The sequence below is a fragment of the Anolis carolinensis genome, unplaced genomic scaffold (assembly GCF_035594765.1).
Source record: "Anolis carolinensis isolate JA03-04 unplaced genomic scaffold, rAnoCar3.1.pri scaffold_10, whole genome shotgun sequence".
Lineage (NCBI taxonomy): Eukaryota > Metazoa > Chordata > Lepidosauria > Squamata > Dactyloidae > Anolis > Anolis carolinensis.
Window position 1 is genome coordinate 15,558,610 of NW_026943821.1, and position 16,564 is coordinate 15,575,173.

At 44.8% G+C, this 16,564-nt stretch overlaps 1 protein-coding gene across 1 annotated transcript; it reads right to left on the reverse strand.

Moving 5' to 3' along the window:
• Positions 1-1,088: 1,088 nt before the first annotated feature.
• Positions 1,089-14,605, reverse strand: rbm42 (RNA binding motif protein 42). The gene is made up of 10 exons (XM_008120936.3): positions 14,410-14,605; positions 13,190-13,343; positions 13,019-13,106; positions 12,805-12,870; positions 12,518-12,681; positions 11,894-12,034; positions 11,489-11,695; positions 3,489-3,609; positions 2,750-2,944; positions 1,089-1,558 (listed from the first exon to the last, which is right to left on the reverse strand). Exons 1-10 carry the CDS (start codon positions 14,511-14,513, stop codon positions 1,446-1,448), a joined length of 1,353 nt encoding a protein of 450 aa, XP_008119143.2. The 5' UTR covers positions 14,514-14,605; the 3' UTR covers positions 1,089-1,445.
• Positions 14,606-16,564: the final 1,959 nt, after the last annotated feature.

A 16,564-nucleotide genomic window follows, 5' to 3' on the forward strand; every position in this document is an offset into this window, starting at 1 on the left:
CCTGCTGGGGTCAAAGCTCCCACCTTCCCCTGCTTTCTTCCATCTGCTTCCTGCTCTTGTGTCCTAAGCTGTGGCTGTGTTTCCTGTTTGTCCAGCCAAGACAATACACTTTGTCTACAGCAGGCAAAGCAGAAAAGCAAAACCATGAGGGTTGCAGAACAAATAGGTCAGACAGTAAAAGCCTGGGAGGAAGTGACTTTCCTTCCCTGACTCAGTGCTGTTATCCTCCCTTCTGGAAGAAGCCCCCCTTTGCCCTCACAAAATGACAAAAGCGTGTAGTCTGATAGGAGTCCTATTTCACTTAGGGAGCCAAAGGAAGGGTGTTGAAATAACTGAAGGATAACTGGGGCATTTTATGCAGACTCAACTCTTGATGGTGATCCCTCCTCTCAGCCCAAAGTCAAATATCTTAAATGACCGATAATGATGATGTCCAGTTCTCATTAAAAAGCAGTTCCGCACATTGTCAGAAAAGCAACTATAAATAGAATCTATGCTGCCTGATAGGAGGAAAACCAGCAGCATCTAGAAGGCCCACCCTTGGGTAGAAAATAAGAAGACATATATCATTAATCTATTATGGAGGTTAGTCCAACTGAATTTTGACAATGTTAAACACAATTTCAAAAGGTTTACATCATGGATTACTATGTTCTAAAAAGTCCAGTTCGGTAAGACTACATCAACATCCTGTTTCCTACACTAGCCAATGCAATATCTCCAAGAAGCATAACAACAGGACAAGAAGCCATCAGCTTTGAGCTGCCGTAAGTATGATTATCACATCTGAATTTACAAGCTGCGTAAGCCAACAATGGTCTGGCTCCAGCTCCCCATCAGATCACACTCATTGAATCAATTACTGAATGGTAAGTAAACATCTTAGAGATGTAAATCCATTGATTCAATGGATCTACTGTAATTGGAAGTAATTGGATTTAGTCCATTAGCATAAAAAAATCTATCTGTACACACACAGATTTTTTTTTAAGTTTTAAAAAACAACCCACAACAAAACGAACAGGAGGCTTTGGGCAGAAAGAAAATAATGCAATGAATCAAACAAAACACAATCTGAGCTAATAAAATAAGTAAAAAGCTACACACATATTTATTTGTTTACAACATTGTTGTCTGCAGAAATTGTTGATCACTGAAAAATATTCTCAGAAGTGACTACTGGTTGTGCAGCTCTTTCACAGTGAGCCTTGAAAGCCACTATTAAGTCTATAGAGATCTTGGGAGACACATGTGACCACACAGGTTTTCCAGTACACGGAAGGCCTCAGACTGGAAGGCAACAAGAGGCCTCCAATCTTCAGTTGGCAGTTTCCCCATGATGTTCATCCTTCCCAGCAGAGGGCGAGGCTAAACGTCTTCAGAGATGCCAGATATTGGCAATATTGGGAAGCGGAAGAAAAATAGATGCCACCATCTCCACTTGGTTACCTCAGTCCCAGTTTTTTCTTCTCCTTCTGTTTTTTGCGCACGATATCAATGTTACGATCCTTCCACATGCTTTTACGTAATTTGATAGGTCGACTTCCAACATACTTTCCTACCATAGTAAAGGGACAAAAGAAAAGGAAAGTAGGTTCAGTATGTAAAAAAGTCCTTTTGAAGCCTACTCATAGGTAGCAACCATTTCAAACTATTTCCCAAACCTCCTCACAATACACTCTCTAGCCCCGCAAGGAATTTGATTAAATCACTGATTAACCTCTCAGTACTAGATCACATACTATGTTTGTAAACATCAGATGTTTGCAGCATCAATGGGACAACTGTGTGCTCATGGTTCCCAGAGGTGGATTAGCTGCAAGTGAGCTCAAAATATTTTGGATATGGTCTTTATGCCACCTTCCCCAGCTTTCATATCTAGGCAGTTTGAGTCTGTAACCAACCCTGCCTCTCAAGTGAGAAGAATCAGAGAATCAGGAGATCACATGGGCCAACCCCATTCTGCCACGCAGGAAAAGCACAAAGACCCCCTGAAAGATGGCCATCCAGTCTCTGTTTATAATCCTCGAAAGAAGGAGCTTCCACCACACTCGGAGGAATTTATTGCTGACCTTGTTTTATTGTTTTATTGCTGTTATTGTATTGTTGTCGGGCATGGCCCCATGTAAGCCGCTCCGAGTCCCTTCGGGGAGATGGGGCGGGATATAAAAATAAAGTTGTTATTATTATTATTATTATTATTATTATTATTATTATTATTATTATTATTATTATTAATTGAGTTTCACTGTTGAACAGCTCTTACAGAGAAGGTTCTGCATGTGATATCATACTGTTGTTCCATGATGCCAGTATGGCCCAGGCAATTGGAACATGAAGCCTATTATTTTGCTTCAAGCTGGTGAATTTGAAGCTGGGTGTTTCTCAGTGGTACTAAAAAAAGGGGCTAACAAAAAGTCCCCCTTCTGCACCATAGTGTCCTAAAATATGATGAATAAATCTAGTAGTACATTTAGCCCAGTAATTGCAACTCTGATTGACAGCAGCTTTATAGCATTTTCAAATTTAAGTCTATCTTGTCATCAGCTGTTTTCATTATTTTACCAGTAGCTATGACGACAACTGCATGCAAAGCACATCTTCTACTATTAAGTTTTGGTGTTTTCTCATTCCTAGCAAATTGTGGGTATTCCCTGCACTGGGAATGATTTGGGCAATTTTGAGCCTTGTTTATCTCTGCCTATCAATACCTCCCTTGGAGATATAATAGATCTGAAGCTCATCTCACCATTCATCTCACGCATGGCCCGGACATAGTCATTTGGATCTTTGAAGCTGACAAAACCATATCCTTTTGTCTTGCCAGTGCGTTTGTCCCGAATGACCTTGGCCTTCAGAAAGGATGGGTAGCGGCTGAAGGCGCGTGCAAGGATGTCGTCATTCACTTCGTTGCCCAGGTCCCCACAAAAGATTCGAAAATCATCTGACGGTAAAGAAGAATAGAACTCCTGAAGACAAAGAACCTGGGCTTCTTTCAGCTTGTACTTTCTACAAGTTTCTAACCCCCGAGATTACAAGCAGCCGTCAAAACAGATTAAAAGCAAACTGAGCATGGTATACCTAGTCCCATTTTTTGGGTATGTTATACAAAAGACATGAGTATGCTTCCCTATCATTAATGTTTAAAAAGTATTAGATTGGCTATTTGTTTCATTCACAACAGAATAGCAAAGCAAAATTATTTGAAAAAATATCTGGCTTTTAACCATACTTAGAAAATAAAAATCAGGGTCAGAAGCAAATTTAGAGGAACTATCACTCAACATGTACTTCTACAAGAGTAAATTACTTCTACAAAAGTAAATGGCCTCTTGTAGAAGTAAATATCAATACTTTTTACTTCTACAAAAGACCATTGACTCAACACCAAGCTTGAGTAAATGGGCTCTTGTACCCAAAATAGGATTTTCCCAATAGTACATTCCACTATTTGATTACTATCTGACTTGTACGAGCTGGATACATACCAGGATCCCATTCAAGTAGGCTGGGATCTTCCCAGCATGTCCCAGCAGCAGTGCGAATACAGCGCTTCAGCTTTTCCTGTTTTGTTTTCTTCTTGTCTTCTGGTGTACTCTCTACTACAGGCTACAGGACAGAAAGAAAAGCCGATTAATTCATACAACACTATCAAGATCTCTTTTCACAATGAAGACCTGCGATTAGGTCAATGAGTACTTAAACAATTATTAAAAGGCAATATTTTCCTTCATAGTGGGGTTTCTCCTCCCTCCTCAACCATAATAATAATAATAATAATAATAATAATAATAATAATAATAATAATAATTTATTTATACCCCGCCTGTCAAGGACAGAACGCCACAAGATTCAAAGTAACAGAGTTTATTAGATTACAGAACTCAAAAATGCCCGTAAAACACAAGGGCCAGGCAGTTTTTGCCTTTAGGAGCAAAAAGGGGCAAAAGTAAATGTTCAAAAGATAAACCGGATTAAACCGGAGTTTAATCCGGGTAAAAACAAACTGCTTGCTTCAGCCTGGGTATAAACGAAACGAAAGCCAAGGAACAAAAGATACAAAGAATGCAACTAATTGGCAGCAGATTCCTCTCTGCTGCCAACACTGTGCTTAGAGTAACTTGCGTCGCTCCCCCACACACACAGCAGACAGGATCTCCAACACGAGTAAATCAGCCAAGGATTGTAGCAGTTGAGTAGACCAGTTCCGTTCCGTAGATCAAAGCCAGAAGCAGACGTTTGTAGTTTTTCCAAGTCCAAGAAGGGGGGAAGACAAGCCGTGGTCAGTTCAGTCCGAGTTCTCAAAGCAGGAGATGGCGTCCGTCAAGAAGACGACGGAAGGTCAAGCTAATAAGAGTAAGCACAGGTTTGCACAAACAAATGCCCACACAATCCCTCCCGCCGTCTGACCCTGGATTCCAATCAACTTACGTCACAGCACAGGAAAGCACACAAGTCTTCAGGGAAGCGTCCCACACACACACGGATCCCAAGCGTTTGCCCAGATTACCTTGCCCAACGCAATTTGCAATTGCTCTCAAGCCCCATTTTATGCCAGTTACAAATCTTCATCACTGTCAGCTGTCCTCCTTAACCCGGGCGTTTCCTCATCACTTTCCTCGTCAGAGCTGGAACACCTCTGACTACGCCCAACAGCATCTCCAGCTGTGGATCCCGTCCCATCCCTCCAGCTAAACCATGGGTCTAATCCTGAAGGTCCCCATTCATCTTCTGTCCCATCATGGCCAGTGGCACCCACTTCCTCCCTTACCCGAGTCCAATCCATCTCATCCTCCTCTGAGCTAACCAGCCCCTCCTCCATTCTCTCCGTAAACCCTTCGAAAGACTCCTCGTCAGATGGTGCTGCAAATATGTCTCGCAGTCTTTTTCTCTCTCGCTCCTCGAGAGTATCTGACTCTCGAGGAGTCTTACGCCCACGTCTGTCAGTAACAGAGCCATGAGGCTCAATCATAACACTATCCCCTCTCACAAAGGCCTCCTCCCCCGATGGCGGAGAAGTGGCAGTGATACCCTCCGCTATAGCACCACGACGACTAGAGGTATCAAGTTTCAACAGCGAACGATGAAAGACTGGATGGACCTTTAAACTAGACGGTAAACGCAAACGAAACGCAACAGAAGAAATCTTTTTAACGATAGGAAAGGGACCCAAATACCGAGGCGCAAACTTTCCCCCAGCCTGTTTAATATGTTTGGAAGATAACCACACCAAATCCCCTTCTTCCAACTCCTCCCCTGCCTGCCTGTGGCGGTCAGCCTGAGTCTTCTGCGTTGCCTTAGCTTCCAACAGTAAGCGACGGGCAACATCATGCAATGCAGCCATTTCCGAAGAGCGGTACACAGGGTCCGAAGAGACCACATTGGTCGACGGCGCCACACCTCCCCGTGGGTGAAAACCATAAGTTAGCTCAAATGGCGTATGCTGACTAGACGTGTGCACCGCATTGTTGTAAGCAAATTCCGCCACCGGTAACCACTTTACCCAAGCCGTGGGTTGATCTAAACAAAAACAACGCAGATACTGCTCTAAGAGCCCATTAACCCGTTCCGACTGTCCATCCGTTTGCGGATGGAAAGCTGAAGACACGTTTAACTTAGTCCCCAAACACTCATGGAAGTGTTTCCAAAAGCGTGACACAAATTGCGGAGCCCTATCTGAAATAATCACCTCGGGTGCTCCGTGCAAACGATAGATGTGCTTTGTAAATAGTAAGGCCAACGTAGGGGCCGCCGGAATGGTTGAACAAGGAATAAAATGAGCCAGTTTACTAAATAAATCCACCACCACCCAAATACAAGTATAACCCCCAGACTTAGGCAAATCTGAAATAAAATCCATGGAAATGATTTGCCATGGCCTCTCCGGAACAGGTAAAGACGATAACAACCCTCTAGGGCGCCCAACAGGCGTCTTACTCTGCTGACAAACGGCGCAGCTGTCACAAAAGCGCAGAATGTCTTGCCGCATCTTTGGCCACCAGTAGCTCCTGGTGATAAGCTGTACGGTCTTGAACCTGCCAAAGTGCCCAGCCATGGGTTCGTCATGGTGGGCTCTAATCACCTCCAACCTGAGGGTCCCTACTGGTACGTAAACCTGCCCCCTACGCACCAATACCCCGTCTTGATCCTGGAGATGCGGCAGTATGGTACGGTTACCTGCAGAGAGCAGCATCAGTTGCTCCTGAGTCCACACATCATCCTTCTGAGCCTCAAGGATCTGGTCATGTAACCCAAGCTCATTATCTACAACACACAGAGAGGCAGTAGGCAAGATGGTCTGACATACTACCTGCTCATTGGTCTTAAATTCCGGCTTGCGGGATAAAGCATCGGCCCGCAAGTTTGCCTTCCCCTCCACGAACTGCACCTTGAAGTTAAACCTGGAGAAAAACAAAGCCCAGCGGATTTGACGCTGGTTTAACTTCTTTGCTGTTTGCAAGTGCTCTAAGTTCTTGTGATCAGATCTGACCACGATCTGGTGCCGTGCCCCTTCAAGCCAGTGCCGCCACACCTCAAACGCCACCTTAATCGCCAACAACTCCTTCTCCCATATGGTATAGTTCTGCTCGAAGGGTGTTAGTTGCCGCGAGTAAAATCCACAGGGACGCAAGGTCCCTGAGGAATCCTTCTGAGACAATACAGCCCCCAACGCGTAGCTAGAAGCGTCCGCTTCTACCACGAACGGTCTGTCAACATCAGGATGGGTTAGTATGTTGTCCGATTGAAAACTAGACTTTAGTTGTAGAAACGCCTCGTGAGCTTCCCGCCCCCACACAAATGGCTGTTTCTTGCGCAGAAGCTGCGTCAAAGGTACCGTGAGCTTTGCAAAATTCGGAATAAACTCCCGGTAGTAATTAGCGAAACCCAAGAACCTTTGTACATCCTTCTTAGTCTTCAGCTCCTGCCATGAGTTGACGGCGTCAACCTTATGTGGGTCCATTTTAAGTTCCCTACCTGACACTACATGACCTAGGAACTCCACTTCAGGCACATGAAAGACGCACTTGGAAGCCTTGGCGAAAAGCCCATTAGCCCGCAGTCGGTGCAGAACCTGCTTGACATGTTGACGATGTTCTTTCTCGTCCTTAGAAAAAATCAAGATATCATCCAAATAAATCACTAAAAATTGGTCAATTAGGTCCCTGAACACATCGTTCATGAACCTCTGGAATACCGCAGGAGCATTACAAAGCCCAAAAGGCATGACTCGGAACTCGTGGCATCCGAAACACGTGTTAAATGCCGTCTTCCATTCATCCCCTTCCCGTATACGGATTAAGTTATAGGCCCCCCGCAGGTCAAGCTTGGTAAAGACCTTAGCCCCTTGCACCCTTGATAACAGTTCCGAGATTAAAGGCAGCGGGTACCTATCCCGAATGGTGTATTTGTTTAGGATCCGATAATCGCAGACCAACCTAAGTTCCCCAGTCTTTTTGGCTACAAAGAATACCGGTGCCGCAGTTGGAGAACTAGATGGGCGAATAAACCCCTTGGCTAAATTTTCATCTAGAAACTCCCGCAAAGCTTGCCTTTCCGGTACAGTCAAGGCATACAGCCTCCCTGCTGGCAGTTTCGCACCTTCTGCCAACTTGATGGCGCAATCATATGGCCTGTGCGGTGGTAATTTGTCCGCTTCTCTTTTACAAAATACATCAGAGAACTCCCCATACTCAGCAGGCACTCCCTCCATATCAGAATGAGTAACATTTAGAGTGCAACAATCCTGCCTCTTTAAGATCACTTTACGTGTTGCCCAATCTACTTGTGGGTTTACTACAGCTAGCCAATCCATCCCCAGGATCACATCATATCTAGGCAAGCTCGTAATATCCCACACAAACGTTCCCGTTACTCCCTGCACCTCCCACGTTACTGCTGAGGTTTCATGGTTAACCACCCCAGTCTCCAGCAGTCTCCCATCTGCTCCTTCCACCCACACGTCGCATGCCTTGCGCACTCTAGGAATGCCATGCTTCTTAGCAAACTCAATATCTACATAGGAGACCGTAGCCCCTGAGTCCAGCAGTGCCAAAGTAGAAACAAGTTCCCTTCCCCCAACAGATAATGTAATGGGTACGAAAACATGCTTCCTCCCCTCAGTTGACTGCTTGAGGAGCCCTAGTGCGTTGGACTCACGTCGCACTAGGGCTGGCCTTTTCCCGAAAGCTGGGAAGGTTTCACATTACAATTTTTGGCAAAATGCCCAGCATTCCCACAGTACAAACACAAGCCCAGCTGCCTCCTACGGCTCTTTTCCTCTGTAGACAGCTTTTTAAAGACCCCAAGCTCCATGGGCTCTTCCCCCATCACCACAGGTGCCCTGGTTACATGCATGGGTGGCGCACACATTGCTTTTGAGTGTTTACGAGCCTCGAACCTTGCGTCTAAACGCAGCACCTTAGCTACTAAGGCGTCCCAGCTTTCAGCCGGCTCCAAGCGTGCTAATTCATCCTGGAGCATATCACTTAACCCGGCAGTAAATAAAAGCATGAATGCATTTTCCCCCCAATCCAGCTGGTGGCGATACAGGTTAAACTTATTTAAGTAATCCAAAACAGTCCCCTTTCCCTGTTTCAACCGATACAGAGCCCACCCAGCGTTCTCCGTGCGGAGAGGATCCCCAAAAGTATCAGTTAACAACTTTTTGAAATTATTCAAATTGTCCTTGACTGGGTCATTTCCCAAAATTAAATTAGTGGCCCATTGTCCTGCGGGACCGGTCAACAAACTCAAAATAAAGGCCACCTTGCTAGTGTCTGTAGGAAAAGCATGAGCACTGAGCTGAGAAAAATAAAGCTCCACTTGTGCCAAAAAGGTTGGCAACTTGCACCTGGTTCCGTCAAAGCGTTCAGGAGTCAAAACATGTCCTTTCACAGCCTGAGCTGTTTGGATAACGGTAAAAGCCGTTTGCAATTGGTCTACTTTGGCCCTTAACTCATCCATCGTCTTCCTGACGGGTTTATTGCTGCAATAAACTTTTTATGGGCGTTGGGCAATCTGTCAAGGACAGAACGCCACAAGATTCAAAGTAACAGAGTTTATTAGATTACAGAACTCAAAAATGCCCGTAAAACACAAGGGCCAGGCAGTTTTTGCCTTTAGGAGCAAAAAGGGGCAAAAGTAAATGTTCAAAAGATAAACCGGATTAAACCGGAGTTTAATCCGGGTAAAAACAAACTGCTTGCTTCAGCCTGGGTATAAACGAAACGAAAGCCAAGGAACAAAAGATACAAAGAATGCAACTAATTGGCAGCAGATTCCTCTCTGCTGCCAACACTGTGCTTAGAGTAACTTGCGTCGCTCCCCCACACACACAGCAGACAGGATCTCCAACACGAGTAAATCAGCCAAGGATTGTAGCAGTTGAGTAGACCAGTTCCGTTCCGTAGATCAAAGCCAGAAGCAGACGTTTGTAGTTTTTCCAAGTCCAAGAAGGGGGGAAGACAAGCCGTGGTCAGTTCAGTCCGAGTTCTCAAAGCAGGAGATGGCGTCCGTCAAGAAGACGACGGAAGGTCAAGCTAATAAGAGTAAGCACAGGTTTGCACAAACAAATGCCCACACAATCCCTCCCGCCGTCTGACCCTGGATTCCAATCAACTTACGTCACAGCACAGGAAAGCACACAAGTCTTCAGGGAAGCGTCCCACACACACACGGATCCCAAGCGTTTGCCCAGATTACCTTGCCCAACGCAATTTGCAATTGCTCTCAAGCCCCATTTTATGCCAGTTACAAATCTTCATCACTGTCAGCTGTCCTCCTTAACCCGGGCGTTTCCTCATCACTTTCCTCGTCAGAGCTGGAACACCTCTGACTACGCCCAACAGCATCTCCAGCTGTGGATCCCGTCCCATCCCTCCAGCTAAACCATGGGTCTAATCCTGAAGGTCCCCATTCATCTTCTGTCCCATCATGGCCAGTGGCACCCACTTCCTCCCTTACCCGAGTCCAATCCATCTCATCCTCCTCTGAGCTAACCAGCCCCTCCTCCATTCTCTCCGTAAACCCTTCGAAAGACTCCTCGTCAGATGGTGCTGCAAATATGTCTCGCAGTCTTTTTCTCTCTCGCTCCTCGAGAGTATCTGACTCTCGAGGAGTCTTACGCCCACGTCTGTCAGTAACAGAGCCATGAGGCTCAATCATAACACCGCCACCATCTCCCCAACGGGGACTCGGGACGGCTTACATGGGGCCATGCCCAGAACAGTACAATATAGCAAAATATAAAACAACATATCATAATACAATTAAACAATACAATAAATAATCATGTACAATGCAACACAAAATCTATACATATATATACACACACACACACACACACACACAGTCTTTTTGCTCTTTTATGTATTAATTTATGAAATTGAATGTCACAATTGTGATTATGACCACTAGCAGAAGGGCTAGACCAGCTTTTCTCAAGTTGCCCCCCCTCCCAAATGTGCTATCCTATATGTTGAGGATGGGACCATCATTCTCAGGCAGCATGGGAATCACAGTCAAGTATATCAGCAGGACAATCCTAAGTTAGAGATGGCTGGAGTAGAAAAAGGCAGGGCATATAAGGTGATAGCTTACAAATTTCAGCTTATACTTGCTGAAATTCCTTCTATGATGGAAAAAGTGCTAAAGCTCTGTCTTTTTTTGCATCTGACCCCTAAATTTATCAGTATCCACTAGTCATGCTTGCTACATAAACCTCATGGTAACATGACTCTAAGTAGATGTTGCTGAGAAAACAATGACAAAAGACTGTTGCCTTTACATTCTTGCACAGAGAAAGAAGAAACTGGATCTTGAGGCAACGAGTCTGACTCAGAAAGATTGATAGTATGCTCTCTCATATGCCCTCTAATATATTTAGCGAATGCATTTTTAATACATAAGAGGTCTACAGTCCAAACCCAGTGACTTTAAAAGAGGTTCTATCCCTCAAATAAGCTTCAGTTGGAACAAGAAACCATGGATTCTGGTAGCCACAGGGGTACTGGAACTAAAGACCAGCAGGCACCAAGGGCCCAGGCTATTGGAAGATCATAAGGTTCATTACATCAATAATATTTTCTCCATCTACTCAAAAGTAGTTACCATGATACTAATATATTGTAAAGGTTAAAATCACAATGAAACCTGAGATGGGGACAATCTTCAGGTATTGGTTTTCTGATACTGAAGAATGTTATTAAAGTAGAAATAAAGTGATACTTAAAAGAGTAACAAAATAAGAAGCTAAACTCAACCGGCAACAAGCAGGAGGCTTATAAATTAGTTAGTAGGTGTTTGTTAAGAATTTGTATAGATTGTATAGTGTGTTAAAGGTGTGTTAGTTACTTCTCTGTATAATGAAAAAAATGTTTTTATGGTAGTTTTAATTTCATTTTGTACTGTTGTATTTTATAAGTATGTGTTTCTTTATATGTTGAAATAAAATAATTTACACACAAAAGAAGGAGCCACCACTAATTACCTCAACAGGTACAAATCCTGTGTCAGTTCCTCTGGGCCGCTTCCCTCGTGCAGGCACCAAGTCATGCCCACGAAGAGGGGGAAGGCTCCGCACATCTACCACCGGGACGGGCTCCACTTCTGGCATGCTTGGACCAATCACTGGTTCCTCTGGCCCAATGGGTTCCTTCTCCTCCACCACAGGTGGTGGGGGCTCTCGGTGCTCTTCCTGAAGATAGGGGAGGAAGAGAACATGACAACTTGGTCACTGGGAATGTTTTTTTTTCCAGATATTCCCACAAGGAACCACTTGGTACGAGGATTTCAAGAAAGTGGTTATACATCATCCCACATCCCAGATCCACCCAGATCCATCCCACATCCACCTAATAAATACTACTGCAGAATTACAGGGACACTCACTAACCTCTTGCTTCTTCACTGGTGGGGCAGAATAAACAGTAGGAGCAGCTTGTATGACAGTGGGGTTCACTTTTGGAGGGGCCACCACAGGTCGAGGAACAGGCACCAATGGAGCCAAAGGGCCAACAGGAATCCCTGGCCCAACCTAATCCAGATGGAGATAGCAATTAATATTGCACCCCCGCCCCACTGAAAACAGACAATCCATAAAACTTGTCTCTCATAAATCCTTCTCACAGCTTAATCCTTAAATCCAAACTAACAGGTTACATGGGTAAAGAAAAGAGCATTATGAGAGAAGTAAGGTCAATATGACCATTAAACATATAATATAAACAATATTTAGATATGAAAACAGAATTAAAAACACCTAATATAAACATTAAAATCACATGATCCAGATTCATACACCAGGGCCATTCCAATTGTCAATTACACATATTCCATGTTTATTTCTTGCACTGCATTATTTACTGGCCTAGTATACAGTGGAAGATTAAAACCTAGTCTGATTCAACATAATGCTAAGCCTTATTCATAAGCAGGCTAAACATGCCAGAAAAGCTCAGTCCAACAAACATATCCCTATCATTTTACTTTATCATCCTTATCCCCCAAAAGTACTCACAGGAGGACCAGGTCTCATAGGTCCTATGCCCCCTAAGGGTGGGCCAGGTGCTCTCTGCATTGGTGGCCCCATTAACATTGGTGGGCCTTGGGGACCTGGCATGGGAGGGCCTACCATGGACTGGTGATGAGGAGGAGGACGCATTGACATGGGCCGAGGACCACCTGGAAGAAATAAGACATTACCTAATAACCATAATGCTGGTGAATAAGACATAAATATGGACAAGATGGATTTTATTTCAAGCTCTTGAAATACATCAACATATAAATAATTAGATTGCTCACCAGATCTCTGTAGAACATGAGGCACAAAGGTTGGGCGGAGGATAGGAGGCCGTTGTGGAGGAACAGCTGAAAAGGAACAAGACTGAATTCAAAACCACTTTTCCACTCCCAAACACAGTTGTGAAGTTAGCAAATGGAGGCATGAAAAAACAAGGATATTGCTTGGCAAGACTTTGGCTATGAAAGCATGGGTTCAGAGAAGCATTGGTCATACCTGGGCCCACAAATGGCACTGGAGGAGCCACAATTGGTGTTACTACTGTGGCTGCAGCTGCTGCTCGAGCTTCCAGACTTTGCTGGACCTGGAAGACAAGAAAAATTACAATATTGAACATTATCCAAATGAAAACATATGCATCTGAACACATATTTCATGCATGCTCACCTGTTGGTAGGTGTTGGTGGCAATGATGGGGCGAATGACAGGAACTGGGGGCACTGCAGACACCGCTGGAACCGCCAGAGCAACTGGGACAGCTTCTACCACTGGAGCAACTGGAGGCAAAGAGACTGGTGCTCCCAGCACTTCCTGCTCGAACCTGTACATAGTAATACTTAGCATTTATACTATTCTTTTAAACATTCAAGTCAACGTTAATTACTGGCTAGGTAAAGGTAAAAGTTTTCCCCTGACATTAAGTCTAGCCGTGTCTGATTCTGGGAGTTGGTGCTCATCTCCATTTCTAAGCTGAAGAGCCAGCATTGTCTGTAGACACCTCCAAAGTCATGTGGCCAACAGGACTGCATGGAGCGCTGTTACCTTCCCACCGGAGCGGTACCTATTGATCTACTCACATTTGCATGTTTTTAAACTGCTAGGTAGGCAGCAGCTGAGGCTAACAGTGGGAGCTCACCCCACTCCCCGGATTTGAACCACCGATCTTTTGGTCAGCAAGTTCTGCAGCTCAGCTGTTTAACCCGCTGCGCCACCGGGAGCTGCTTGCGATATCTTGACTTTTTAAAAAAATGCTTCATTGATAGTCTGAGAGGCAAGCTCAATTTCCCAAACAAACTAAGAAGTACATAGAAGTCAACTACTATAATCACAACATAGCCCATCTCATTGGTTGTTGTGTTCATAAAGTGGAAAGAAGTCAATGTATTTACCATTTTGAACTCCATATTAAAGGATATAAATCCAATAAAACCACTTGTGTGGATTTCCTAGACCACCATTCAAAAATAACCATGGTTTTGACAACTCACAGTTTACATTTCATTATTGATTTAATAAAACAGATGTAAAAACTGAAATGCCATTTCAACAAGACAGGACCTTCTATATGACCCTCACTGATCATTAACTATTCACTGAAAAATGTCATCCCTTTATTTGAAACTAAAGTATAATTAGAAATCACATATGAATGAAATACACGGCATGCCAAAGCAGTTCCTGAGGCCAGAAATTGTGGGAGTTGAAGTCCAAAACACCCGGAGGGCAGAAGTTTGCCCGTGCTTGCAATACACGAAATCAAAAAACACAAGGCTGCAAACGGCCTCTCATTTTGCTGGCTGAAGACGAGCAGGGCGACAGGCGCAAAGGCCCTGAGGCGCCGGCCTGGCTTTCCCGAGGCCCCCTCCACCCCTCTCCGCCGCACTCACAGCGCCATCTCGGCCTCCATCTCCTTCAGCCGTTCTTCCCCGCTCTTCCCGCCGCCGCCTCCTGCCGCCATGGGCCCGGGAGTAGGAATCCCCGGGGCCGCCATGGCTAGGCCTCCGACGCCGCTCAGATCCCCTCAGAACGGTACCGCTCACCAAGCGAGGCTCTTTCCGGCGCACACATGTGATGTCACTGCGCTCCGCCACTCTTTATACCAGTTATGGATACGTCAGAAAACAGAATGAACTTCCGGTTGCTCTGAACGCCCAATTCTTGGACTTCAACTCCCAGAATCCTTAGCTGCCTTGGCCAATCATTAGGAATTCTGGGAGCCGAAGTCCAAAAACTCAAAAGGTCCTAAGAAGGGCCAGATGACGTCATTTTCGTATTGGCATCCTCAAGCAGCTTCTTGCCTGGTGTTTGGGCCTCCAACTCCTAGAAGCCCTTGCCAGCTATACAATGGTCAGGAATTCTGGGAGTTGGAGGCTCAAACAGCTGGAGGGCCGCAGTTGACATTTCTGCTGTGCTAAAGCTGGGAAGGAACTATGAGAGTGGCGTGGTTTCCCTCTGTCTAGTTAAGGCCCAAGTAGGTTCAACATAGGTAAAGGTTTCCCCTGACGTTAAGTCCAGTCATGTCTGACTCTGGGGGTTGGTGCTCATCTCCATTTCTAAGCCGAAGAGCCGGCGTTGTCCGTAGACACCTCCAAGGTCATGTGGAGGAGCATGGAGCACGGTTACCTTCCCGCCGGAGCGGTACCTATTGAACGTTCAACATGACAGACTTTATTTCTAGGCGCCCACGATAACTGCGGATGCAGACTGCAGCCAGGAAGTCAGAAGACGTTTACTTCTTAGGAGGAGAGCAATGGCCAACCTTGACAAAATAGTGAAGAGCAGAGACATCACAGTGGCCACTAAGGTCCCCATAGTGAAAGCAATGGTATTCCCCATAGTAACCTATGGATGTGAGAGCTGGACCATAAGGAAGATAGATGCTTTTGAACTTTGGTGCTGGAGGAAAATCCTGAGAGTGCCTTGGACCGCAAGAAGATCCAACCAGTCCATCCTCCAGGAAATAATGCCCGGCTGCTCACTGGAGGGAAGGATATTGGAGGCAAAGTTGAAATATTTTGGCCTCATCATGAGACAGGAAAGTTTGGAAAAGATCATGATGCTGGGAAAAAGGGAAGGAAAAAGGAAGAGAGGCCGACCAAGGGCAAGATGGATGGACGGTATCCTTGAAGTGACTGGCATGAACTTGAAGGAACTGGGGGCGGCGACAGACGACAGGGAGCTCTGGCGCAGACTGGTCCATGAGGTCACGAAGAGTTGAAAACGACTGACCGAATGAAGAAAAAAGGTTCAACATCCAGCGGCAAAGTTATCTGTGTAGGACAGGCGTGGGAAAACTTGGGCCCTCCAGGTGTTTTGGACTTCAACTCCCACAATTTCTGACAGCCGGTAATAACAAGCTTCATTAAAATGTATGAAAACATGGATCTATCCAGAATCCACTGATCCCAGTAAGACTTGCTTCCAAGTACCCATGAAATACACCTTACAATACAATTCTAAGCATTCTTGACATACTATGTTTACAGCTTGAAAAGTTATACATAATCAAAGTATTATGTATTGACTATTAATTCCAGGTACCCCTAGGTGATTTTAAAAGGTGTTTTCAAACATCATAATAGGATTTTGCTGCTGAATCAGTACTACTAAAAGTAGCACTTAAACATAAATGAAAAGGTTCTCTTCCATATAACAAAACAGTTTTATCTAGATCAAGAAAGGGGGAATTCATAGGTGGTGTTGCCTGCTTAATGATATATGCAATTATAATATATCCAATAATTATCAGAACTCTCCACTGCTTGTGGGAATTGATCAGCTGCAAGTGATGGCTGACCCTGAGGGACTCAGAAATGCTCCTAACCCAACGAATGCTCATGTATATGTTGTTTGAGGAATCTTACACAGTGGAAATTGAGGCTTATGTCAAGTACAGGAGCAAAATATGGCAGGGAAAGGGAAGGAGCAGCTATAGAACAGTAAGCTATATACATGACTCTTGAGGGATGTCCCATAAACATTAAACACTGCACACACAAATGATACAAAGTTAATTCACTGATCCAACATAACAGACATAGC

Coding starts and splice junctions, on each gene's coding strand:
- rbm42 (XM_008120936.3), bottom strand. CDS start 14,513: ATGGCGGCCCCGGGGATTCCTACTCCCGGGCCCATGGCGGCAGGAGGC. Junction 12,871..13,018: donor AGTGCCATTTGTGGGCCCAG/GTATGACCAATG, acceptor GTTCCTTTTCAG/CTGTTCCTCCACAACGGCCT. Junction 11,696..11,893: donor CACCAGTGAAGAAGCAAGAG/GTTAGTGAGTGT, acceptor CCCTATCTTCAG/GAAGAGCACCGAGAGCCCCC.